Source organism: Podarcis filfolensis (assembly GCF_964270895.1).
Source record: "Podarcis filfolensis genome assembly, chromosome: 4".
NCBI lineage: Eukaryota > Metazoa > Chordata > Lepidosauria > Squamata > Lacertidae > Podarcis > Podarcis filfolensis.
In genome coordinates, this window is record NC_139607.1 from 38,990,954 (window position 1) to 39,018,032 (window position 27,079).

At 45.1% G+C, this 27,079-nt stretch overlaps 1 protein-coding gene across 2 annotated transcripts in view; it reads right to left on the reverse strand.

The window, feature by feature from the left end:
- The window catches only part of GEMIN8 (gem nuclear organelle associated protein 8), a 48,094-nt gene that overhangs the window by 14,750 nt on the left and 6,265 nt on the right, over nucleotides 1-27,079 (reverse strand). The window contains exons 2-3 of one of the 2 annotated variants that reach the window (XM_083612201.1): nucleotides 26,961-26,998; nucleotides 20,301-20,739 (exon numbers count right to left, since the gene is read on the reverse strand). In XM_083612201.1, the coding sequence (XP_083468327.1) occupies nucleotides 20,301-20,739; nucleotides 26,961-26,963 (442 nt within the window). In that variant the 5' untranslated portion in view covers nucleotides 26,964-26,998. The remainder of the gene's footprint in view (nucleotides 1-20,300; nucleotides 20,740-26,960; nucleotides 26,999-27,079) is intronic. The other variant, XM_083612202.1, reaches the window with a different exon arrangement.

A 27,079-nucleotide genomic window follows, 5' to 3' on the forward strand; every position in this document is an offset into this window, starting at 1 on the left:
CTTGGCAACCCAGCCGGCCGCCTTGTCCATCAGTTTAGCAAAGGGGCCCTTAAGGGGGTTATAACTGAAGAACACAAGTTTGTGCAGTGAAATCCTATGTCCCCCTCCTCTCCCTCCCTTTTAGTCGTCCTTCATATTCTGTTTTTTTCCCCATCAGATCACTCTTAACAGATAAGCTGTGCGAGGCTTCATTTTTTTCTTTCTTTTTTCAGTCTACAGATTAATTAAAAGCCCTCAGGTTAAATCAATGGCACCCGCCACTCAGCATGGGTGCATAGCCATTTACTCACACACTAAATGTGTGACATGGAAGAGGAGGAATCCGGCCACAGGGATTTTCACGTGCCTGGATACTGTCCTACTGTCCTCAATTCTTCGTTTTGCTTCATCCTAGGAGGCAAGTCTGAAGATGGAGCTACAATCTCATTTTGCCATTAGGAGGTCTTAAGCAAAACACTCTCTCCAGAGCCGGCCATAATATCAGGTGAAGCGAGATGTCTGCCTCCAGAAGCTGATTTTGGGTGTCACAAAAGGGCAGCCAAATGCTAATTATTTAATCTGTTTACTTGTGAATTATATTGTTAAGGCCAGTGAAGGGGAGAAGCGCTTCTGGGTTAATATTTATATCCCACTCAACCAACAACAAATGTTGAGGACAAAGCCACTTGCAATAATCACAGTAGCATTTAAAAAAGCAACACATGTTGCAATCACTGTAATATGAAACACAACAGCATATAAAGCAAACAGCAACAACAAATCCATCAAAACAATTAATGCAATTCAACGAAGAAGTAGAAACTCATGAAATTCAACAAAGATGTAGAAACTTGTAGTATAGCCAGAGTACTTCCTGCTTTGGGCTAGGAGGAGGTTCTGAGGGGGCAATTTTCAAGATAGCAAGTCTGAGGAGTGTTCTATATGAGGGATTTTTGACTTGAAAAGCCAACCCAGTTGACACTCCTACCCCTCTGCAATATTAATAGGAGAGTATTGCGTAAGGCTGTGTTGCATGACTCTGTAAGCTATACCTGCCTCTGCATGCCTGCAAAAATAATGGGCCATTTTTATTTTTAAAAAACTAGTCAGTAAATAATAAATCACAAGAAATAAAATCTGACAGGAAAAACATCATGAACCCTCCTCTCTGTACTGCTGTTTTGTGTTTGGCTGTGGAAACGCCAGTGCCATGATAAAAGCGCGGATATCTCCACCTATGGAGAGTTTTCATAGAGTTCTCATAGAATCACAGAATCGTAGATTTGGACGGGACCATGAGGGTCATCTAGTCCAACCCCCTGCAATGCAGGCATCTTTTTTGCCCAATGTGGGGCTTAAGCCCACAACCGTGAAGTTCAGAGTCTCACAGGCACAGAAAAACCAAGGGTCATAGTCAAGTGAGTAATATTTGGAGGAGACGCACTGAAATTAAAGGACCTACATTAGTCAGGTCCGTTAATCTAATCCCTTCCAATGCTGGTGTTGCACGAGAGAGAGAGAAATGGTGCTTTTCTAAGATAACAAGGCCCTGCAGGCTATGAGATTCACCACCCCGATATACAGTATTGGGATTGTCTCCAGTGTCAGTTATACTCAAAGTAGTCCTATTGTAATTAATGGACAGAGGTCCATCAAGGAGGCCCGATAGAGAACCATCTTATCTGGGCCCCTCCTGTCCTATGACCCACCCCTTTTCCCAGCCTCACAAATTGCAAAATAAGGCCAGGGTGTTTTAACCAGCCAGAGGTGGAACAAACCAGGGCTGCTTTGGAGCTCTCCAAGGTCCTGGCCTTGCCTGCTCACCAATTGGACTTCACTTGGCCTGGCCATTTCCTGCTTCCTCTGCAACCCTCAAGCTCTTGAATCGTCTGAAAAGACCCACAGCGAAGCCTGGAATCATAGAATTGCAGAGTTGGCAGGGATCCCGAGGGTCATCTAGCCCAACCCTGTGAAATACAGGAATCTTCTGCCCAAAATGAGGGGGGTTGTTCTTGTTTTTATTTTGATTATGTATTTCATGTTTTTATATTGTGATTTTATTCTTTAACTGCCCTGAGACCTGTGTATATAGGGTGATATACAAATTTAATAAACAACAACAACAACAACAACATGGGGCTCAAACCCACAACCCTGGGATTAAGATTACATATTCAAGTAACACTATCATTGGACCAATGACATTAGAGCAATATTTTACTAAAATGTATTATTTTTGTGATCATTGCACTATCCAAGAATCACACTTTATAACTATGGAGATTGAAAGGCTGCCCCTTTGAAGTTTGATAGACTGCAAGAACATTAGCTGAAATGTTATACTTGAAGGATCAAAACAAACAAATAAGGGAATTGGTCAGAGTTTCTGAAATCTCCCTGGGAAAAACAAAGGACGAGAGTTCCCACCAAGTAGCACAACTGTTTCAACCTATACAATATAATTACGTTGCAGCATTTTACAATGGCAACATGAGCCTTCCAGCTGTGGAGCTATCCAGCTGCAGCATGAAGAGCAAATTATTCTAAGTGACATTTTTATCACTAAGTGGACAGTTTCGCTGATGCTTTGTCCAAGTATTGCTAATGTGCTTTCACATGTCTGACTGATTTACTGGTCCCCAGCCACATTTCATCATAAAGTCTCCCCAAGCGACAAGTATCAATTCAGTCTCCCTCCCCTTCATCCAGGTGTGCTCAGACATACAGTCAGTCTTTAAATAACAGACAGGTTGACAAGAATGAATGAGGTGTCACACAAAAAACCAAAACAGGATCTGGAGTGAATAAAAGAAATATTAGCCTACGATGCCCACTGGAGCCTGTCACTGAAAAAAATGTAACCACTACAAGCATGTCTTATTTTACTTCAGAAAGGCCTCTCAAAGACAATGAACACATTTCATTTTTTCTTCAGACAGAAGCCATGACAGAGAAACACACTAGACATGACAAATGTCTGCCCCGTTTACATATAAAGGGACGGCTTGGGGGAGGGATTTTGCCCTTTGCAAAAAATGGAGCACATAAGGGAGCAAAGCCTGCAGGTGGCGAGATTTCTGAATGCGGTTATCTCACACTCAAAAACCACCAAAAAACAACAACAACATCAAAACTAATTGGACTGTTATGTTGAGAGTGCATGTCGGAGTTCGTCTTTAGTTTTCCTTTTCTGTGATCCATCCCTTGGAGCTCTCCTGGCCCCAAGCCGTCACTTGGCTCTGCTCAATGACCCACCCTTGCATCGTGGTGTTCACCTTCTGTGTCGGATATATCTGTTTTTATGTCCCTGTGTTTTTATGTTTGTACATATTTTATGGGCTAATAGCCGTAAATAAATAAATAAAACAATAAAGGGAGCAAAGCTCATACAGCTTCGTTCATTTAGTATAGGGGGGAGCCAACAGCATGCCCTCCAGATGTTTCTCCAACTGCCATCAGCTTCAGTCAGCATGAGCCTTGGTCAGAGATGTTGGGAGTTGTAGTCTGGTGATACCTTGAGGGCACCATGTAGTCTCTTAGTAGGGTACAGACTTGGGACGTGGGTGGCGCTGTGGGTTAAACCACAGAGCCTAGGACTTGCCAATCAGAAGATCGGCGGTTCAAATCCCCACGACGGGGTGAGCTCCCGTTGCTTGGTGCCTGCTCCTGCCAACTTAGCAGTTCGAAAGCACGCCAAAGTGCAAGTAGATAAATAGGTACCACTCTGGCGGGAAGGTAAAAGGCGTTACCGTGCGCTGCTCTGGTTCGCCAGAAGCGGGTTAGCCACATGACCTGGAACCTGTACGCCAGCTCCCTCAGCCAATAAAGCGAGATGAGCGCCGCAACCCCAGAGTCGGTCACGACTGGACCTAATGGTCAGAGGTCCCTTTACCTTTACCTAGGGTCCAGCCTAAAAACAGAATGCCTTGGTTAGCCGCTGATGGGACAAAATGATGGATTGCAACAGGTCTTTACCCTGATGTCCTCCCCCCTCTCCCCCAAGACCATGGACTGGTCCATCTCAGCTGCTCTGTAGCCTCTATAGCCTCCAGAAATTGCCTCCAGTAGCAGAGGTGATGACGGCATGTCAGAGCAGAAGCCCAGTGTGATGGGATGATGAGCTGCTTGTGCGTAAAATCCTGATCCCTCAGAGTTTGGCTAAGTTCCCAAACCTCTGTCTGTGATGGAGCTCCTTAAGCGTGGCTCCATCAATCGCTCGTTGAATCGGACAGTGGGCGTTTACGGAACTTCTTCCAGCATAAAAGCTCCTTAACGGAAACACGTCTTCTGGACTCTCGGCGTGACAGTTTCCGCCGAGGAGTGGGTGTTCCTACGGGAGGTCCTGAAACCCCCCCACTGTTCTCGCTTGAAGTATCTCTGAGCTCTCCCTCCGACTCACTTTCCCTTGGAACTCCACTTCTCCCCCTGCTGGTCCCCTCCTCCGCTGAGTGGTCTCTCTCACCCTCCATGAGCCCTTTCACCTCCTTCGTCTCAGATGACAGTTCCCTGACATCCACCTCCCCTCCAGGGCCCCCTTCACCCCCTTCCCTCCCCTCCTCTGCGGGAGGCGAGGGAGCAAAACCCCTGAAGGAACCTCCCTCATCTTCCGAAGTTTCGAACACTTCCCTCCACCTTTTGCTGTTCCCGGTCTCCAAGTACTCCTCCTCCTCGGAGTCGGTACCTCCTTCCAACTCCGATTCCCTGAATCCCTCCAGTTCCTCCTCATCGTCGGTGGTGCCAAAGTACTCCCTCCGGAACCTCGCTACTGGCTGAGGTTTCCTGGGGAACCTTTGGTGGAACGTTTCGATCAAGACCTCGTCATGGACCTCCTCTGCCTTCACCCAGGTGTTTTCTGACTCTGGTTCCCCTTCCCACGCGACCAAATACTCCACCTGATTCCCCTTCCACCTGGAGTCGATGATTTCCGCCACATAGTTGCGGCTTTCCCTTTCTTCTATGGCTGGCCCCCGTGTGGATACCCCTTCACCTTCCCCCCTGTATGGTGACAGTAATGACCTGTGGAATACTGGGTGCAGTTTCATGTGGTTCGGTAACCGGAGTCTGAAAGCCACTGGGTTGATCTGTTGGATGACCTCAAATGGTCCCAATCTTTTGGGTCTCAATTTCTTGCAACCCCCCTTGTACGGCAACCCTTGGGTTGATAGCCAGACCCGACTCCCCACCCTAATTGTTTCACCTTCCCTTCTGCTCTTGTCTGCCTGCCTCTTATATTCTTCTTTGGCCCTTTCTAAGTTGTGTTGGAGTTGACGATGGATCGCTTCCATTTCTTCTACAAAAAGTTCAGCGGCCGGAACACTCCATCTCTCTCCTCCTTCCCCTGGAAACGCCCTGGGGTGGCACCCATAATTAGCCAAAAATGGGCTCATCCCGGTGGACACATTCTCTGCATTATTGTAAGCAAATTCCGCTAGTGCCAACTTTTCGACCCAATCGTTTTCTCTGTCATTGACATAGCACCTCAGGTATTGTTGAAGGATACCGTTTGCCCTCTCCGCCTGCCCATTGGTCTCAGGGTGCCTGGCAGTCGAAAAGTTGACCTCTACGTGCAACAAGCTCATAAGCTTCCTCCAGAATCTGGACGTGAACTGTTTCCCTCTGTCGGACACCAGCCTCAAGGGGGCGCCATGCAGCCTAAAAATATGTTCTACAAACAATTTCGCTGTCTCTTCCGCCGTGACTGCATGTGAGCAAGCTACAAAGTGACCCATCTTAGTTAACTGGTCTACTACGACTAGTATGGCGGTTTTCCCCTGGGATTTGGGCAGATCAGTCATAAAATCTATCGACACCGCCTCCCACGGTCGTTCTGGTGTGGGTAACGGTTCTAATAAACCCGCTGGTGCCCGCCTTTCTCCTTTGGCTCTCTGGCATTGGTCACACCTTCTCACATACTCCCGTACATCCTCCCTCACCTTGGGCCACCAAAACTCCCTGGTCACCAACCACATGGTCTTGTGTTGCCCAAAATGCCCCGCTGTGGGATTGTCGTGCAACTGTTTGAGTACTCTCCCCCTCAATTCCCCTTCGGGTATATATAGTGCCCCTTTGTAATACAATGCCCCGTTTCTTTCTTCAAAACCTCCGGGGTCTTCTCCCTCTCTCCTTAAACCTCTGAGCTTATCCTGGGCGTACTCATCATTTACCGTCCCCTCTACCAGTTCTCTTTGCCCCACCCAGGCCGCACCACACACCCAGTGGTCCTCTGGGATAATATGTCTCTCTTCTGGCGCTCCCTCCCCCTCCAAATATTCAGGTTTGCGAGAGAGAGCGTCCGCTCTGATGTTTTCTGGACCTGGCACGTAGCAGATTTCAAAATGGAATTTGGAGAACTCCTGGGCCCATCTCACTTGTCGTTGGTTGAGCACTCGTGCTGTTCTCCAATACTCCAAATTCTTGTGGTCCGTACACACTTGCACCTTATGCTGTGCGCCAATTAGTAAGTGTCTCCATCTCCGGAACGCTTCGTGAATGGCGAGTAGTTCTCGGTCATATACCGTGTAGTTCCTCTCGGATTTGTTCAGCTTACGCGAAAAGAAGGCACACGGTCTCCATTCCGACTTATTGCTCCCTGGCTGAAGCAGCACTGCCCCCACCGCCCGGTCTGAGGCATCAGTTTCCACTCTCATGGGTTTTTGTAAATCCACATGCAGGAGCTGTTCTTCCGAAGCGAATGCCTTTTTCAATTCCTCAAAAGCATGCTCCGCCTCTGCCGTCCAAACGAATTTCTTCTTGCTGCTTAGACAGTCCGTGATGGGAGCCGTTAAGTGGGCAAAGTTCTTGATGAATTTACGGTAAAAGTTCCCAAACCCTAAGAACCTTTGCACATCTTTTTTGGTTTTCGGTGTCTTCCATTCCAGCACCGCCTGGACCTTGCCTGGATCCATGGCTAATCCCTTGTCTGATAAGCGGTACCCCAGGAATTCCACCTCCTTGGTGTGGAACTGACACTTCTCCAATTTCACCCACAACTGGTTTGCTTGCAGCTGGCTCAGCACTTCCCTGACATCCTTCACATGCTGCTCCTCATTCTCCGAATATATCAGCACGTCATCGAGGAATGCCACGCAATTCTTGTAGAGCAAAGGTCCCAGTACATGGTTCATGAGCGATTGAAAACAGGCGGAGCCTGATTGCAATCCGAATGGCATAACGAGATATTCGAAAGCCCCTAGGGGGGTGAACATCGTTGTCTTCCATTCATCCCCCTTCTTTATTCGTATCAGGTTGTACGCTCCTCTCAAGTCCAGTTTCGTGAATATCTTTCCCTTCCTCACCCTGGTCAAAATGTCATCAATCCTGGGCATGGGGAAAGTCACTGGTTCTGACACGGCATTCAGGGCCCGGTAGTCCACGACCAATCTCGGTTTATCCGTGTTTTTTTTGTCCACAAAAAACACTGGACTGCCCCCCACCGCTCTGGACTCTCTGATGAAACCTCTCTTCAGGTTTTTGTCAATAAACTCCCTCAACTCCTGCATTTCCCTGTCTGACATGGCGTACAGCTTGCCCACGGGGAGCTGGGCCCCAGGGACCAGGTTAATCTGGCAGTCAAAGTCTCTATGCGGTGGTAGTTTATCTGCTTCCCTTTCGCTGAAGACCTTGCTCAGGTCAGCGTATTGTTTGGGCACCTTCCCTTTGTTCGCCACTTCCGTCCCTGCTATGGAGGCTTTTGCCCCTTCTGGCACCTTTCCCTCTTTGCAGTGTTCCAGGCAATGTCCTGACCCAAAGGACACCACTCTCTGATGCCAGCCCACTAGCGGGTCATGCAACGCTAGCCAGCTCATTCCCAAAATGACTGGCGCCCCTCCCAGGGTGGCTACATTGAACGCTATCCTTTCGGTGTGCCTTGCCACCCTCATAACCATTGGGACGGTCTGTAGGCTAACTTCTCCCCCCAACAGCTCCCTCCCATCGATCGTGGTGACCTGCAGGGGGTTGCTTAAAGGGAGTGTCTGTATCTGGTGTTCCGCTGCAAACTCCTTGCTCATAAAATTACAGGAGCTGCCTGAGTCTAACAGCGCCTTGGTCTTTAGTGGGTATCCGTTTGCCAGCTCTAGCAACACCTCTATTACTAGGGCTGGTCTTGGAGGTTCCGGAGTGGGCACTTTTACTGCTCCTTGGCCTGTCTGCAGTGCCCTGACAGAGGCAGACAGGCGTTGGCTTTTACTGGCTCCTGGACTTCCTCCTCCTTCCCCCCAACAGCCCCCGCCATCCCTTGCCATTCCTTTCTTTGCGGGCAGACTCTGGCAAAGTGACCTGGCTGCTGGCAGAGGTAACATTTCTTGGCGCTCTTTCCCTCCTTCTTCCTCCCTTCACTGGGATTTGAAACTGCGCGCGCGCGCGCTGTTCCAACTTCCATCGGCTCTCCGGGCGGGAAACTTGGCTCTGGAATCTCTGGAATGCGGAAATCCCTCCAACGCTCTCCTTTCCCCTCCCGCTTCTCCAAGGCTCTTGCCTCCTGGCGCGCTCCAATGGTCAGCGCTGATTTGGTCAGCTGGTCCATAGACTCCGCCCTGGGCGCCCGGGAAAGTTCGTCTTTCACCGCCGAAGAAAGCCCCTCTTCAAATAGCATTTGAATGGGTTCCGCCGATAGGTCCCACCCCAATCTATGTATCAACATTGTAAACTCAGTCCAGTACTCACGAACCGATCGGCTCCCCTGTTTGCAAGCCATCAATTGTCTGCGTACCAGTCCCTGTTCAATCTCGCTGGAAAACATCAAATCCATGGCGCGAAAAAACTTCCTCGCGTCCTTCAGCATGTCACTATTCCCTGCCATCAGGGGCCTGACCCAGTCTCTCGCCCCTCCTTCGAGATGGCCAATCACAAACGCCACTCGCGATGCCTCATCGGGAAAGTCATTAAACTGCAGTTCAAGAGCATACTGCATCTCTGTCCTAAAGGCTTGGTAGTTCCTGGGGTCCCCCCCAAACTTCTGCACCATTCCTGGCATCTTTCTTGCTAGTGTAGCGCCTTTTGCCTTTTCTGCATCCTGCGCCCTCCTTTCTTCTAGCCTCGCCGTTTGCATTGCTAGCTGGAGTTCCAACACTCTGTACCTTTCTTCCAGAGTTGGACCTTCTCCAGCTCCTGCTGCTCCTCCGGTTCCGGCTGGGTTGCTCATGATGCCTCTCTGCACAAGCTGCTTTCAGGGACTGTCCGATTGCTGTGATGGGATGATGAGCTGCTTGTGCGTAAAATCCTGATCCCTCAGAGTTTGGCTAAGTTCCCAAACCTCTGTCTGTGATGGAGCTCCTTAAGCGTGGCTCCATCAATCGCTCGTTGAATCGGACAGTGGGCGTTTACGGAACTTCTTCCAGCATAAAAGCTCCTTAACGGAAACACGTCTTCTGGACTCTCGGCGTGACAGTTTCCGCCGAGGAGTGGGTGTTCCTACGGGAGGTCCTGAAACCCCCCCACTGTTCTCGCTTGAAGTATCTCTGAGCTCTCCCTCCGACTCACTTTCCCTTGGAACTCCACTTCTCCCCCTGCTGGTCCCCTCCTCCGCTGAGTGGTCTCTCTCACCCTCCATGAGCCCTTTCACCTCCTTCGTCTCAGATGACAGTTCCCTGACACCCAGTATTGAAAGTGCAATTATTTGCCTGGCAAAGTGACGCCTCCCATCCTTAAGCTGTACCTTTGCCAAAGATGCCATACTTGTCATATGCTCTGGTTCAAAGATCTCATAACATGCTAGGTAAGGGGAGTAGAGGCTGCTCAGTTTGGCGCCAGCAGCTACGGCTGAAGGACAACTTATCCTGTCTCCTTTGCTCCCCTGCTAAGTGGAACACCTTGAGTCCGGAGAATGTTGAAACACACAGCTGTGGTGGTGGGAATGGAACACCTTTTCCTAAAACACAATCTGAAATGGCAGCCATTTCCCACATCCAGATGTAGAGTGTCGAACAAAGTGACAAGCCACTCTCGATGCTATGGCTAGGAGCCGTCTTTATGTAGAAACAGAAACTTGTACACTAGCCCTTAAACTTTTGGCTCAGCTACAAACTGACTGGACTACAGAAGGAACAGGTGTTTTCTCCTCTTTCTGTGTGTGTGTGTGTGTGTGTGTGTGTGTGTGTATTCTTCCCCTCCTGCTTCCCCATCAATCTCAATATGGAGCAAAAGTCCTCAGATGCCTGTGGCAAGGCAGCTCTGAATCATCTGGAACACATTTCCTAATAAACCTCAAACTACAACGTTTGACAGAATTAGATAAACATCATAATATCCATTACCGGCGCTATTTAATCCAGTACAAAAACTCCGTTCAAATCTGCAGTTTAAGATTGGTTTCTAATTGTATTTTGCGACACGCTGCAGCATTCTAAAACAATTAGCTACATTCAGAAAGTACATTAAACTTGGCAAGGGACTGAAGGCAAAAGTTGAAGGGCAAAGTTATGGTAGCGAGGAACAAATGTAACAGCTCTCTTTGGAGAAGTAAACACACACTCGCAAAATAAATCTGATTTGGGGAAGATCAGGCAGCTTCCTGTCTCAAATGCACCTTGCTGTCTCTTCTGCAAGGAAAGAGCCATTTTCACTGGAGAGGAAAGCAGCAATCATAGTGACATTTGTAACTGAATATATGCATGGACAGATGTTGGACTATGTATGGCCCAAGGTCCAGTTCCCCACACAGCCATAATGTACACCAGGTGACCTTGGACTCAGCTTGCTTTAGTTGACTATTGTGAAAATGAAATAGAGGGGCACAAACAATGTGTGTTGTATCATTTCCTTAAAAGAAGGGTGAGATCAAAAAGCTAGCAAATATGGGGCTTATTGCTATAATACTAGCAGGTAGCGCTGTGGTCTAAACCACAGAGCTTAGGGCTTGCTGACTGGAAGGTTGGTGGTTTGAATCCCAGTGACGGGGTGAGCTCCTGTGGCTTGGTCCCAGCTCCTGCCCACCTAGCAGTTCGACAGCACGTCAAGGGCAAGGAGATAAATAGGTACCGCTCCGGTGGGAAGGTAAACAGCATTTCCGTGTGCTGCTCTGGTTTGCCAGAAGCGGCTTAGTCATGCTGCTTCTGACCCAGAAGCACATGACCCAGAAGTTGTCTGTGGACAAACGCCGGCTCCCTCGGCCTATAGAGCAAGATGAGCCCTGCATTCACGACTGGACCTAATGGTCAGGGTAAAGGTAAAGGGACCCCTGACCATTAGGTCCAGTCGTGGCCGACTCTGGGGTTGCGTCGCTCATCTCGCTTTATTGGCCGAGGGAGCTGGTGTACAGCTTCCGGGTCATGTGGCTAAGCCACTTCTGGCGAACCAGAGCAACACACTGTAACACTGTTTACCTTCCCACCGGAGAGGTACCTATTTATCTACTTGCACTTCGTGCTTTTGAACTGCTAGGTTGGCAGGAGCTGGGACTGAGCAACGGAGCTCAGCTCGTCGTGAGGATTCGAACCACCAACCTTCTGATTGGCAAGTCCTAGGCTCTGTGGTTTAACCCACAGCACCACCCGTGTCCCTACTATAAAGTGGCAGATTGTCACATATTTCTGATGACTTCTACCTTCAAAACTGATTTAGCTAATAGCTGGCAAGATCTGATGTGGTTTAATCACATGGGATGGGCAGATCATGGGAGAAGTTTCAGTGAGAGCATGATTCAAATTTTAAACTCATTTAAGAGTGGCATGGGACTGAGCCACTGGGCAACATCTGTTGCAGAAAGATAGGGATTCAACAGGTTATCTTGTACAAAACGGCAGATAACTAAAAGTCTGTATCCAGCCTCTGTTTCGCCCAGATCCCTAACCTTCTCTGTCTGTGTGTGCATGCAAAATGTTGTATCCAATGGTTAATCTTGGTGTGACAGCAGGGGATGCAAGGTGTGATCTTTGCATTTTTGTATGTTTGCTTTGCTGTTGTTGCTGTTCAGTTTTAAATTAATTATTTGTATTCTACGCATTGTGACGGCTTATAGTTTTTAGCAATAAAGATTTTATTCATTCATGCATGCATCAGTTCTGCAGACAAGTTCCTATAAATAAACAGCAAAGTTTATGCTAAGGTTACAAACTAGAAAAGCCCTGCTTCCTAGTTCCATGTTTCATCTTCTGCCCAGGGGACAGAGGGGGGACTTTTTATTTCTAACTCAAACCTGCTGCCTGGTGCTGAGGATATTTTGGTGTAGAGTTTAATTAACTGCCTCTCTAATCAGTTAACACAAGCATTAGAAGTCAGAATTCACATTTTCTCTGTTTATTTTTGGAGTGAAATTCTACGTTCCATTTGTTCTGTGAATAAACTTAACATTTTGGTTAAAGTAAACTGGCATGTTAATCTGGTTCTTCTTAGAACAGATTCTAATTTAAACTTGACTGGAATCCAGGATCTGGCTTTTGAAGACTGCTGTTGCCTCCCACTTGTCTCTCCTGGAATCTGAAATGTCACTGTAACATCCAAATGCTTAATTTCTGGATTATATATAGCAGGCTTCCAGAATTTGGACTGTGGTCTAGTGCAGAAGCACATTTTGCTACACAATCGGATCCCCTGGGTGGCATTGTGACAGCATCACCTAATAGTGGGGGCATTAGATATACAACATTAGGGAAATCTAACATTAGGGAGATATTAAACATTAACATTAAATATATATGCTAACATCAGTGCATGGATAGCTCAGTTGGTTAGAGCATGGGGCTGATTATGCCAAGGTTGCAGGTTCGATCCCCGTTATGGGATGGCTGCATATTCCTGCATTGCAGGGGGTTGGACTAGATGGCCCTCAGGGTCCCTTCCAACTCTACAATTCTATGATTAAAATATTTAACATTAAAATGTAGAATCTCTCTTGCTTACTCACTCTCAGACACAATTTTTTTTCAAAATAAATGTGTGAATGAGATAAAAACATAAGGAGGTATTCTTCCACATCTTGTAAAAATTGTTAGGCCACCAGGTCTCGGGAAGGGGATAGTGGTGAATAATAATAATAATAATAATAATAATAATAATAATAATAATAATTTATTTACACCCTGCCCATCTGATGAGGCCTGTTATCTGCCTCTTTATTTCTTCTCCTTTTTCAAGGAATCTATCATTTCCATGCTTTTTAGCTCCATTTTTAATAAAGGCAATACATGACTATAAAAGAAAAGGAAGCATAAAATGTCTCATGATACGAAGCAACAAATGAGAAACAGGCAATTGATATAATCTAATCTAGGATCTTAAATGTTTGGACCAAACAGAGTGCAGTTCGATCTTCCTCTCATAAAAACCAAACCACAGTAAAATCAGCAGCTAGCTGGGAGAAAGCTGGACTTTCCTGGGAAAAGAGAAAGCGCAGGAAACAGAAACAGGATTTCAAGGTTCCGGACAAGAGTGGAGCTCTGACAAGAAATCTCAGAGGGAGGGAATGACTTTTCCTGAGAGGTGCTCCTGGCAGTAATATCACTTGCTCCCCTCGCCAACAGCTGTTCTTACAGGCTCCCCTGAAGGAAGATGGAAGAAAAATTACAGGAGGCCCTTAAGGCAGCTGCAGACACTAGCAGAGCAAATCCATAAAAAGGCCAAGCTTAGAAAAGACACTGATGGTGGGAAAGTCCAGAATCCTGAGGAGAATTGTCTACTGCTCTCTGCAAGGAGCCATCAACATGAAGCCCCCCTCAGTCCCTAAATATAGCATCTGCCCCAGCCATTTGCCAACCTGTTTAAATTACGTTTTTGCTTGTTTCAGAAATGACGCTTACATGTATCTCAGCTCCGCAAAGCACAACCAGTGGAATTTGTTCGCTGTCTCTTACATTAATTTGGTAGCCTGAGCCCAACACAGTATTTGGGGCCATGCTATTTCCTTACTTAAAATAAAGAAAGCATGGTGAATTTCCTGGCAAACTATCTCTTGCCATTAATGCCCTCCCTCCTGTAGTTGTTCAATGGCTTTCGTAGCAAAAAGTCATGTGCAAATTTTATTTACTTCTTTTTTTAAAGCAGATACCCACATTGGCAGAAGTTATGGGTAGAAAAAATACTGAGAAGATCAATAACAAATGCCACAGCGCTATGCACTAAAGAAAGGCAACATGATTTGCAAAAACTTTCTGGGTATCCCACTGTGTGATATGGTGAGGCAAGGCAAAGCCCAACTCGGGTGCAAGACAAAGCCAGGTTCAGCCTGGACACAAGGCAAGACAAGGATCAGATTGGATATACTGCAGGGCTCAGTTGTCCTGCAACCTACAGTTGCTCCAGAAAGGAACACAATGAAAAAGTCCTTATGTAGCAGCAGCAGCAGCAGCAGCAGCAGCAGCAGCAGCAGCAGCAGCAGCAGCAGCAGCAGCAAATGATACCTAATTGTTAGCCCCATTCGCACTGCGAGGTGCTGCTGTACTAAAAAGGGTTAAACCACAGAGCCTAGGACTTGCCAATCAGAAGGTCGGGGGTTCAAATCCCCGCAATGGGGGGACCCGTTGCTCGGTCCCAGCTCCTGACAACCCAGCAGTTTGAAAGCACGTCAAGTAGATAAATAGGTACCGCTCCGGTGGGAAGGTAAACAGCGTTTTCGTGCGCTGCTCTGGTTCGCCAGAAGCGGCTTAGTCATGCTGGCCACATGACCCGGAAGCTGTACGCCGGCTCCCTCGGGTAGTAAAGCGAGATGAGCGCCACAACCCCAGAGTCGGCCACGACTGGACCTAATGGTCAGGGGTCCCTTTACCTTTACCTTACTGCAATGGAGCAGGGGAGCCTCAGGTCTTCTGTTCAGCAAATAAGCAGCCTTCTATTATGTTTTTGATTCTAATCTTGCTTGATTTAATATGCAGAAAAATCAAAGGCAAAGAAAATTCTTAGGTTGAGCATGGACGTGTTGAAAGTGAGGCCACCCATCATTAGAGAACTCTGCAAGCTTCTGCCAGTGTTTTATATTCCTTTCAGTTTTAAGAACTTCTCGGCAAATCTAAGAGGGCTATTTTGCTGTCTCGTGTTCTTTATAACCAGCATTTCTGAATAGCTTCACAACAGAATGCTGGATACATCTGACAGGTGCAATAACCCGGAAAAATGACTTCATGCTCTTCATAAACAGCCTCTGGGAAGTCATTTAAACACAACCACAAAAAGTCTCCTGCAGGTTAGAATTACCAGTTCTGCAAGGAACAATGAGAAAGAGTTGCCAATTTAAAGCAATAATGTAAGCTATTAAATAATTTTGAATACGGTGGTGGGAGGGAGAATCACGGGATGTAAAGTCTTATACTGCAATGCTATGTACATCGTCTACTTCAAAATCCTACTGAATTCTACTGGGATTACTCCCAGGTAAGTGTGTGCAAAACTGCAGCCTTATTTCCTTACTGGAAAAACAACAACAAGAAGAAGCAAATGGATGAGGTCTGCTGGGAAGGAATCATTTTGTAGCTTTCTAACAGTTGTTTCCACACTTTGCCTGCGGTATATGACTCTCTACAGCGCAATGATGTAAATAACTTGGCATATTGTAAAAGCTCAGCTAAGCACGGTTAGCACAGCTAGTTTGGGGGCCATCTAGGAGCCTAGCACATGATGTGAATTACAAAGGGTTGGAGAGCACTTGAGAAGAATTCAAAGAAAGAAAAGAAAAGCTGTTTGAAGAGAGAGGGAGAGAGAAAAAAGAGTGGGTTTGGTGGAGGGAGGGGGAGAGACACAACACATCCTTATTGGAGTGCTAAATCAGGCACAGGGTTTCAGGAGTTGCCAGTTTAAAAAATGCTTCACTGTCAAAGTTGGGAGTCGAGGCAGTGCACAGAACTGAGGCTGCAGTGTAAAGAAGCCCACAGGCTGTCAGAATCTGAAGAGGTTCCTGGAGTGAGGGCGGAAAGCAGGAAGGAAGGAATGAAAAATATTTTAAGGCCAATTATTGTTCTTTTTTCCTTACCCTTGACTCCAAAGAATATGAAGTAGTTTTTTTTAAATGATTATATTCAGTCTTGACCACACCTCTCAACTGCTTGGGATTTTCCAGAACATTCCATGGGCACAGACAGCAAACCATGTATTAAGTCATAATGCATCACTAGTAATGGGCAAACCCACCACACTCCCAGTCAGAATTAACATTGATTGGGAATTAATCTGGAAGATAGTTCTCCCCCACTGTCTCCTGAAAACCCCAAACGAGGTCCACAACTCTGGATTTGTTCTGGAGGTCTTGCTGCAGGGTGATGAGGCCAAGGTCCACAGGCCTCAGTACCTGTCAAAGCACCTTAAAATTTCTGGACTGCCCTCACTTTGCATATATGACTAGGAAAGTGGGCAATGAGCAGTGGTAAGTTGAACAAAGAGGGTGGGGTAGATTTTAGGGATGCAAAAGGACCAGAGTCATCCCAGCATTTGCCCTCATTGGGATTATAGATAGCTCCGCCCTGCCACAGGCTTCAACGTCAACTTTCGAACTAAGCACAGTTCTCCACTGTGTCCAAACGTAGGAGCTGAAGTTAGCTAACAAACTATGATTTCAAACCATGGTTTGATAACCATCACCTAACTGCACTTAGAACTAAAATTTCTGAGTTCTAATGCTGTGAGGAACTGTGCTTAGTTGAGAAGCAGAAGTGCATTCTTTTAAGAGGAAACCATGGTTGGCTGAACCAGGCCAGTGCCAGTGTCCTACTAAAAATCAATGAATGATTGGAGGATGAAATTGATGGACTATGCAGAATTAGATAAACTAACAGGAAGAATTCGAAACCGGCGGGACCAGAGACTCACAGAAAAATGGTGTAAATTCACGGACTATTTGAAAAGTAATTGTGATGACCAGATTACATTTGTAGGTTTGCAAGAAGTTTTGTGAGGTGAATAATTTGAATTATTGCATAACTGGATAAAGAGGAAGATGTTAGTTAAGATAATTAAAGGCAATATAAATTTAAGAAATGCAGAAGAAATGATAAAAATGGGGGATCATCAGAGGTGCTGATGGAAGTCCAAAAAGACTGTATAAGATGTGAAGTTCTGTGGTATGTATGACAATTAATATGTTTAAAAATTAATAAAAAATAATGAAAAAATAAAGAAATCAATGAATGCAGAGTGAAGAGGCTAGAGACTGTGGATTGAGACCGAGAAAAATAGGCTGAGGGCTTGAAAGAACAGGACAAACGGAAAGAGAAATACCCTCTTTAGTCATTCTTATTGTTAAGTAAAGAAGTGGGGAAGGGCTCCACGGCCAGGTGCATTAAGCTCCACCCCCAGTTGCCATTCTCATCACTCTCTCTGAGTTTGGCTCCTGTGATCATAGAGGCTTCCTGCCTTTTTAGAAGCTTTTCCAGGGTTATAAAATGTGCAAGGATTCCTCTACAAGCACAGGAGGTTCCCTGCTTCAGACTATCTCCCCCCCCCCCGCCACCTCCTCCAGCCAATGAGCATGGGAGAACTGTAGATTACAGTGATGATGTCTGGCATTTTTCTTTCTTCTTTTTAAACAGTCTACAGTTCCGTCAATATCAATATATATTACGAGGGGTTTTCTGCAGAGAATGAAAGATGAAGCACGATAATGCGGTTATCGCATTTGGCCTAATCAAATTCCGCCCTGAAATTTTGTTCTGCTTAAAAAACTGCACTCTGCAAAATCAATAGCTCTATGTAATTAAAGGCAGTGTTGGTGTATCTCTTCCACACACCCAGGTCTCAAGGGGCTGAGCGGGGGCACCACTCAGGGTATAATAGAGTTGGAAAGACACTCTTCCTGCTCCATCTCTGCTGTTATTCTTAATAGACACTCTAGTGGCTGAAACGGCTGCTGAGCAAGGGACTCTTGTTAGCCTAGAAAACAGGCGCTGCATTTTGTGAATGCCTCAGTATAAAACGCACAAGGGAATCATGATTCTCTTCACATGGTAAAACTACGCCAGTCAAATAAAATAAAAAACTCTCGAAAGCCCTTTTAACCCCAAGGCATTTTAACAAACTATTACACAGAGAAGATGCTACTGATTTGTCTAAAGGCTTCCTCTCCCCAAATACAGCACAGTTCTGATTATGAAAGTGGAATATAGTTAGGGTTGGAAAGAGAGAAAGCCAACTTCCTACAGTACTCAGAGGTTAAAGATGTCCTGGAATCAAGCCAAAGGAAGAAAGAAAGAAAAGCAAATGGCTGATCCATATTATAGGTTACGTCAGGGCTTCCTCCAGACTTCCAACAACACAGCCAGGAATTTCCATTGGGCTGCTCCAACTATCTGCTCAACTTAACCTTAAAAGTGCCAGATTCATATGTCTATACAGTGGTACCTCAGGTTATGAACTTAATTCATTCCGGAAGTCCATTCTTAACCAGAGGCGTGCATTCCCTACATAGGCCTCCGGCGGCCCCAGAAGCAGAGTGCGTTCGTATCCCGGGGCAAAGTTTGCAACCTGGAACACCTACTTCCGGGTCTGTGGAGTTCATAACCCGAAGCGTTCGTAAGCAGGACTGCTCGTAACCTGAGGTACCACTGTACAGTGGTACCTCGGGTTACATACGCTTCAGGTTACATATGCTTCAGGTTACAGACTCCGCTAACCCAGAAATATTACCTCGGGTTAAGAACTTTGCTTCAGGATGAGAACAGAAATTGTGCTCCGGCAGCGCGGCAGCTGCAGGAGGCCCCATTAGCTAAAGTGGTGCTTCACGTTAAGAACAGTTTCAGGTTAAGTACGGACCTCCGGGACAAATTAAGTACTTAACCCGAGGTACCTCTGTATTAAAAAGTACACTGACAGCACCCTATGGCTTTCAGGCTCAGCCAAGAAGAGGGTATTCTAGGAATGTTTCTGCCATGGTAAACAAACTGAAGAAGCAGTTCTGCAGGCAGCAAAAGGACATAAGGTAGATGGTGGGCTGGCATAACAAGAAAAAAAGAAATGAACTAACAGGGGGCTCCTTTTAGTGGTAGACTGATAGAGGTGCACAAATTCAGGTTCTGAATTCCAGTGCCATTAGTTCAAAGACTTCAAGAAGGGGTGGGATTTCTTAATGGCAGGGTTTTTTCTCCCAGAAAAGCTCACTAGGCCAGTTCTGCCTCTCTCTGCCTCTCTCCTTTAACATGCCCTGCCCTGCCCTGCATGTAAAAGGTGCAGCTTTGTGTTGCAGATATAGGTCAACATCCTCGTGACACATTTAAAGATGGGAATTGCAACTCTGTGAAGGTTCTCCGAAAAACTCACAGCACTCTTAGCAAATGACCACTCCCAGGGTTCTTTGGGGGATGCTATGGGCAGCATTCAACTAACGGCTCCCGGCGGTTGTGGGAAAACACAGAGCAGATTTAGGGGTGCGCACATGGGGAGAAGGGGGGGAAGAATATTCACCTTAGTGCTACATTGAACGCAACCCAATGGCTGTTAAAACTACTATGAGAGCACTTTGAATGTATGGTGTAGATATAACCACGATCTGGGGCTTGAATCCAACATTACTTGTACTTAAGAGTAGACCAATTAAATTAGGCCCATTCATTTCAGTGGGTGCACTCTGAGTAAAACTTAAGTGAGCTAGAACCCTTGGACCAGAGAGATCCAAGCTCCTCAGATGAGGTGGGATTTTTACAGTATGCCCCTTGGACGTGTTTAACCTGCTACTGAATTGCTCAATTTGCTTTAAAAGTTATTATTCTGGACTAAAGTTATTATTCTGGACTATGGACTATGCAGAATTAGACAAATTAACAGGAAAGGTTCGAAACCGACGAGATCACAAGTTTACTGAGGACTGGAGTAAATTTGTAGACTATATGAAAAGCATATGTGATGTACAAATAACGTTTGTGGGTTTACAGGAAGCTTTGTGAAGAAATAAGTATTAGAAACGTTGTAAAAAAGAGAACAAGGGAATAGGTTTATTTAAAATAAAAGGCAATGTTAAATTTAGAATTGCGGATAGAAGATTTGGAAATGGAAGATTTGCGGATGAGCTGAAGGAAGTCAAAAATATGTATCTGTGACAATATTGAAAATGTATGTTTAAAATTTTATATTGGAAATTGAATAAAAATATTTTTTTTTAAAAAAGTTATCATTCTGGGCTGAGCTGCTACTAGCGCTTTATTGTTATCTTGTTGTTATTTACTTTCCAGTGCTGTTTTTCATGGTATTTTATTGAGATTTGCATTTTTCATCAAACATTGCCATTTTACTATTTTGTATGTGCGTAAGCTGGCTTGTGAGGGCTTGGCCCTAAAAGGCAGCCAAAAACTGATCACTGAATAAATAAATAAATAAATAAATAAATAAATAAATAAATAAATGTTATAGATCAAAGAAAGAGAGAAGGGAGTAGCTGTATTAATAACATGGGGAACATGGTCGAAGGCACTTACGCAGCTCTTCCCGGTGCTTCTCTGTTTGCTCAAAATACTGGCGGAGCTCTTCTGTGATCTCCATGTTGCTCAAGTCACATTCGATATCCGCTTCGTCTTCGGAGTCGGTGTCTGTTTCGGAATCGCTTTCCACGACCCCTCTGCCTGTGGCATTACGAGGGTCATGTTGAGACCCGGGAGGGAGCCTGGGTTGGCTCCCTCGTGTGAAAGCAGAATAGGATCCGGTCCTCAAGGGCTCCCCTTCATCCCAATCAGAGTAGCGTCCACTGGGAAGACTTTCAGACGGAGGAAATGGCAGATTGTACAAGGACTCCATGGCTTTCCTGTAAGCATATCGGTGCCTGCTCATCCACTCCATGGCTTGGTTGTAATGCTTCCAGTATCTCGCATAGACATTTTGGGAATACCATGGTCCTTTCTCTTGAGGCACTGAATCCCCCTAAGAACACGGGCAAAGATTTAAAAAAATCAATTATTTCTACAGTATGTCCTCCATCTCCCAATTAATTCATGCAGCCCATGCCTGCCACTAATTCGGAAAGCGATGCAACTTTCTGCCCTTAGCTTAGTTGCAAGAACATGGCTCTTAGGTGGTTATCACCTTAAGGTGGTTGGTAAAATATTTTGATTTATAAGGCACTAGCAGCTTTGCACCAATCCTAAGATCACCTAAGTTGACAGAAGCCCCCAGAATTCCAAAAGCCTAATTGTATTTACTCTTGCCATTCAGTTTTGACAATGAGTCTTAAGAGGTCAGTCTCCTTTTGTTTATGGCAAGTTTCACTTTCTGGTTCCCATGGACTAATAGGACGCACTTTTTTGTGTCAGACATACTTGAATACAAGTAGAAGTCTCCCCCTCCCCTCCCAGCCCATCTCTGAAAGGCTTTGGTGGGGGAGGGGCGGAGGCCTAACAATGGGCTTGATATGCATCCCACTGAAGTCAATGGCAACATTCCCATTATTTTAATGGCACTGGACTGCTCCCAATGGCCTTTGGAAACCAGCTTTTAAGAACAAGGGCAAATAGCTCCAAATTATTTTTATATGCAACTTTTAAAATTAAAAAGTTCACGCATTCACAATTTTGTATATATTTAAAATTTCAGAAAATAATATTGGGAACATCAGGACTTACAGTGCAGTCCTAACCATGCCAACTCTTGACTGCAGCCTTAGCTGTAGAAGCCCTATTTATTTCAGTGGGTCTACTCTTAAGTATTACCAAGTCTGGATCTAACTGAATCAATTTGGTTCTGGGTTTGGTATACCACATTCTGGATGAAAATAAAATGCCAGGTGGTGATTGTACCATTCAGAGCATCTGGTAGAATTGCATCTCAGAATTTTATCATCTCAAAAAGTACATGGATCACTGTGCATTTGAAAGTGACCCACATCAAATGTCCACTAGCTTAACCTTTTCCCTAACGTGCTACCTTTACCTATGTAGCTCTGAATTAGTCACATAGCCAAGTCAAGACAGTATCCATTTTGAAAGCAACTGCACTATATTTTAATAAGGTTTGCTAGCTTTACTCACTGAATTTTTAAGTATACATCACCAATAGTTCAAACAGTTTTGAGTGGCCGTTTACACACACACACACACACACACACACACACACTCCTGCTCCGCTGCAAGGCAATGCTGAAGCGCAAAATATTATCAGCTGTTCTTTTTAACCAAACTGTTTCTCAAGCGGATCTTGGTGGCGACTGCAGCAAAGAAAGTGGAATACAGCTGGCTGATTTGCCTAGCTGTTGTTAATTTAGGAGAGGAACACAAAGGATCGTTTCAAGTAGTCAGAATTGTGATTCTGATGCTTAGCCAACTACTTCTTTTAGGGGGAATGAGGGGAGGAGGAGGAAGGGGAGGAGGAGAAGGGGTGGAAGTGACCCTGGGAAACCTCAGAATGCTGTAGGGAATGTTAAGAAGAAGCCTAGGTGTTTAAAAACATTTAAAAGGGGGATGAGAGAGAGAGACAGAGAGAGAGAGAGAACTATAAAGCCCAGTTGAATCAATTGTATTATACATTGCATCAGTTGAAACAATTGTATTACACATCACCACCATCATCAGGCTGTTTCCAATTGGGTCTCTTCACTGGCTCTGTAACCCAGATGAGGTTTCTGTTACTGGAAAGTGATTTTCACTTTCCACCTCTTTCCTCTGCAGTTCCCTCTCAAAATCCGCTCCAGAAGATTGGGGAACAGTATGGCAGGTGGCACAGAGAAAGGAGCACTATGCAGAAATCGCCTTCCTCTCTCCTTTTGGCTCATAGAAGCTTCCACTGGATCAAAGAGCCTTCCATCAGTGGAGGAACTCAATTGGGCACAACCCAAATCTTCATCACCACCATCTTCTTCATCACAACATATGGCCTTCCTGAGCTATATACAGCGGTACCTCGGAAGTCCAACGGAATCCATTCTGTGTTTTTTTAAGTAATATTTATTAAAATTTTAAAGGTTACGAAAAGAAAAAAGAGAAAACACCAAATTAAACAAAAACAGTACAATAAGAAAAAAGAAAAAAAAAACGAAAAAGAAAGAAAAAACAGAAAAATAGAAACAATTAAAAACACAACGAACCTTCCCATTACTTATCTTTCATTTGCTTGTTTCCTTGACCTCCTCACACCTCCCTTTTTTGTATTCTAGTTCAGTTAGCTATTTCAGCAAATCCTTTCCATCTTTCCCAATTTTTGTCCTATAATTTATCTTAATATAATGTAACTTTACTTTCCCTCTTTTCACCAATTAACAATCTATTTTTACTTAATCCTTTATAACATTTCTGCTAAAGCCACATATCTTCATTCCAACATCCTTCTAACATTCCTTAATTTTACAATGTTTCTGTAAATAAACTTTAAATTTCTTCCAATCTTCTTCCACCAACTCTTCTCCCTGGTCTCGGATTCTGCCAGTCATTTCTGCCAGTTCCATGTAGTCCATCACCTTCATCTGCCATCTTCTGTCCGATGCTCCTGGCTCTTTTCCAAGTTCCTTCTGCAGGTCTTCTTCGTAGTTATTCAGAAACTTTTCTTTATCCTCTACTGATCTTATTTTTATTTTCCTTCCTTTAAAACTGAAGGATAGGCCTTGGGGAAATTCCCACCTGAAGATGATTTTATTCCTTCTCAGAAGGACAACCAAATCTCCGTAATTGGACCTAAGGTCCAAAAGATGTTTTGGGATATCTTTAAATATTTCCACTCGACTGCTGTACTACCAAGGTCTTCTGGTAGTGCCAGCCCAAAATTTTATCTCTCTCTTCTTTAGATCGGAGGGTAATCAAACAGTCTCTTGCTCTATTCTTCTCTTTCTTCCCTCCTCTTCCAAGTCTAAAGGCACTCACGATTTTAAATTCCTCTTGTTCCAAATCCAAATCCCAAAAATCTGCAAATTCCTGCGTGAGAAAATCTATCAAACTGTCCTTCTCCAATTCAGGTACAGCTCTGATCCTCAAATTCATTTGTTTTTCCTTGAGCTCAATCATAGAAAGCGTCGACTTGTGGTCCTCAAGTTGCCTCTGTTGGTCTGGGACTCTTTTTGTTTCCAGTTGTGTTACCTTAACTTCCACGGCAGCAACTTTTTCCCTAGCTTCCTCTGCGGTCTGTCGAATCGAAGTAGATTCCTGTATCAGTTTCTCAATAGTTTCTGTGTTGACATTCACCTTTTGTCCCAAATTATTTAAACTTTCTGTATTTTGATCAATTTTGGTAGATGTAGCATCCACTTTTTTATTTAACTGTTCCAATGAGTAATTTATCTTACTTAATGCAAGCACTAAAGCTTCTTCTGATGACATTCCTTTTGGTTTAGGTTGTGTTGGTACAGCCGCAGATGAGGCAGAAGGGCCAGATGCTGACGCTCTTCGCTGCCAAGACTTCCCAGACCTTATTGTTTTGTCTGGGAGTGATGAATCTACTTTTTCTTTCCCATCTGCCATAACACTTAAAAAATCCAAGGTCAGTCCCACAGCCACACAGTTTTATCTTACAAGTGGAAAATTCCCCTGATCCAACTCTTGTAACAGTTTCAGAAACTTCCTCTAGGGGGAAACAGTTGCTGTCTGTACTTGTATTAATCCAAAATAACGCCTTTTAAAACATAGCTCAGGCAGGAAAGTTAGTTTCAATTTTCAGCTACTTTTCCTCCTTTTTAAGATCAGAAGTGGACAGCTAAAAACAATGTATCTCTCTTACTCAGCTAGCTGTCAGCGAACATCTATTCACAGTCAATGCGCATTTCAAAGTACGGCAGTCTTATTGTCCTATTGACAGTCCGTTCCCAGGTTCTGAGCGGTGGAATTTTAACTTTCTTCCCTCTCTCTTGCAGGTATATATAGTCCAAACTCCCCCCCTCTTCCCCTGCTTCCAAGGGGGGGATTCACTATTTTTTACTGCTGGGAAATTAGTCCTTTCCGATCGGCTTTCCAAGACTTTAGCTTGCAGCCGCTTTGCTTTGATCTATTTACAAAAGCGGAAGGCGGACTTCCTGTTTGAGCCTCCCCGCTTCAATACCAAATTAGGTCTTTTTTTCCTTTAAAAACTTCCAATTTATTCTACTCACGGGTAGTTGCTTTTAGAATCAAATTGTCCACAGGAAAAAGTCAGCGCTCTCCGGCAACGGCTGTGCGGCTTCGCTCCGTGGAAAAAGCAGTCGATTCACAGCACCGCGCCGCTCACCCCACTTCGCTCTGGAGCCCCAAAATCGGGTTTCCCCGCGAGTAGGGGAGGCGCGAATGGTGCCCGCTGAATCCTACGTTCACAGGCTTCACCCGCCTGTGATTTTTGAAGGGTCTCCGCCTTCGCCGTGGCGGCCAGACCCGGTTCCCACAGAGCAAATTCCTCCTTGTCAGAGGAATTCCGCCATTACCGATGGCACTAACCCGGAAGTCTCCAACGGAATCCATTCTGGAAGTCCGTTCAACTTCCAAAACCAAGGAAGCTCCTGCAGCCAATCGGAGGCCACTGAGGACGTTCGGGTTCCAAAGAACGTTTGCAAACCGGAACACTCACTTTTGGGTTTGCAGCATTTGAGAGCCAAAACGTTCAACTTGCAAGGTGTTCGGGATCCAAGGTAATACTGTGTATTACGCTTGCAGTGCTACCTTTCACAGACCTCTTATCTCGAGAATCTCATGTCTTAAGATGTGTGCAACATAACACTCATGGTTTTAGGTTTTAGGTCTGTGCATTTATTATGCCAAAAATAGCATTTTGCTCCCACTCCTATTCTCAGCTGCTTCCTTATTTACCCTGCAAGAAGCGGTCAAGTGTCATTTAGGGGGACACATAAATACGTGGAACAGAGCTGCAAACAAACAAGTGTTTGCAAACACAGTTACTAATTCCTAATAGGAGTTGGCTGCAGCTTCATGTCAATTCTACACTGGGGGCAAACCTGTGAAATGGCCTCAATGGAGTGAAGGGAGAGGAAGATTCCTCAGTTAGGGCTTCCGAAGATTCCTCAGTTTGGGCTTCCTGAGTTCAACTTCTCCTTGATAATATAGGAAGGGGCTTTATCCATCCTCAGAGTCTTTCCTCCTCCTATATTTCTGATTCCTCTACATACAGGTACACCACCTACATGACTCAACTGTTCTCAGCAGCACATGCACTTCTTCACATAGAATCAGCACCATGGACTCTATAACCAACTGCTATCCATGTATTGCAACTATTTGCTGCAAGCTGCCCAGAGGCATTTGTGTTTTGCAGCACCACTCAAATGCTGTAGGGATAAACACAGAGACAGAATCCAACAAATGTTTGTTGGGTCCCAAAGGCCCACCCGCCTCACGCCCCATTTCTCTTTCCTCCAAATCTGCCATGATGCCCTCTTTACGCTTAACCATTCTAAGCAATCTGAGCACATGTCTTTATTACGAGACAAAGCTTTAAAATGCTCGCTTGTTAAGGAAGGACTCATTGGCCATCCCTTTTCCCCATTAAACACACACACACACACACACACACACACACACACACACACACTGTCTCTCAATTAAAAATGTGCCTGTGATCCCCCACAAAAATAACAACAATACTCTACGACCAGGCAAGCAAGTGCAGTAGGACTGCAACACAAAATAATATGCCACTGGCATTAAAAAGCAACAACTTGTGCTTGAAGTAGCTACCTTCTATGCTTGTCATCGGCTAATTAGCAGCTGAGATAGATGCTCCTGCCTGCTCATTTCATGCCTGCCTCCTCAATCAGGTTATCTTGACAGGCTGCTCTGTTGTGTGTCTCTCCCCATCACCTCCTTTGCACAAGGCGATATGATTTGTAAGTAGCCCTATGGTGGTATTGGGCAAGAGATCAGCCAACTTGGCCAGAGCTACAGAGAGCTGTGTGGTAGAAGGATCCCACGCAGGCTATTCTGGCTTCTTCCCCTTTCTCGCACTTCAGAGGGCCTTTGACAAGGTAGCCTATACATATGTGAATATCAATTTTAGTAACAATGGATTCTAAATACAGAAGTTATCCTGTGTTTTAACCTTTCTTAAGGTGCTTCGAGAGGTTTCGTAAAAAGCGTTGAACGAACAACAACAATATATTAATGTGGATTTAGGTACCGCAGCTCACAATCTGAATACCAAACTGATACATGCCAAAGACCATCAATAAATAGAAAGGATCTTACCATGATCTATGGGAATGTGCACCAGCGACCGATACAAACTAAAAGGCAAGAGGAAAATAAAAAGGTGAAGAAATCAAATGTTTACATAGAGAGGAGCACAAAATTAAGCCTGTAGCCAG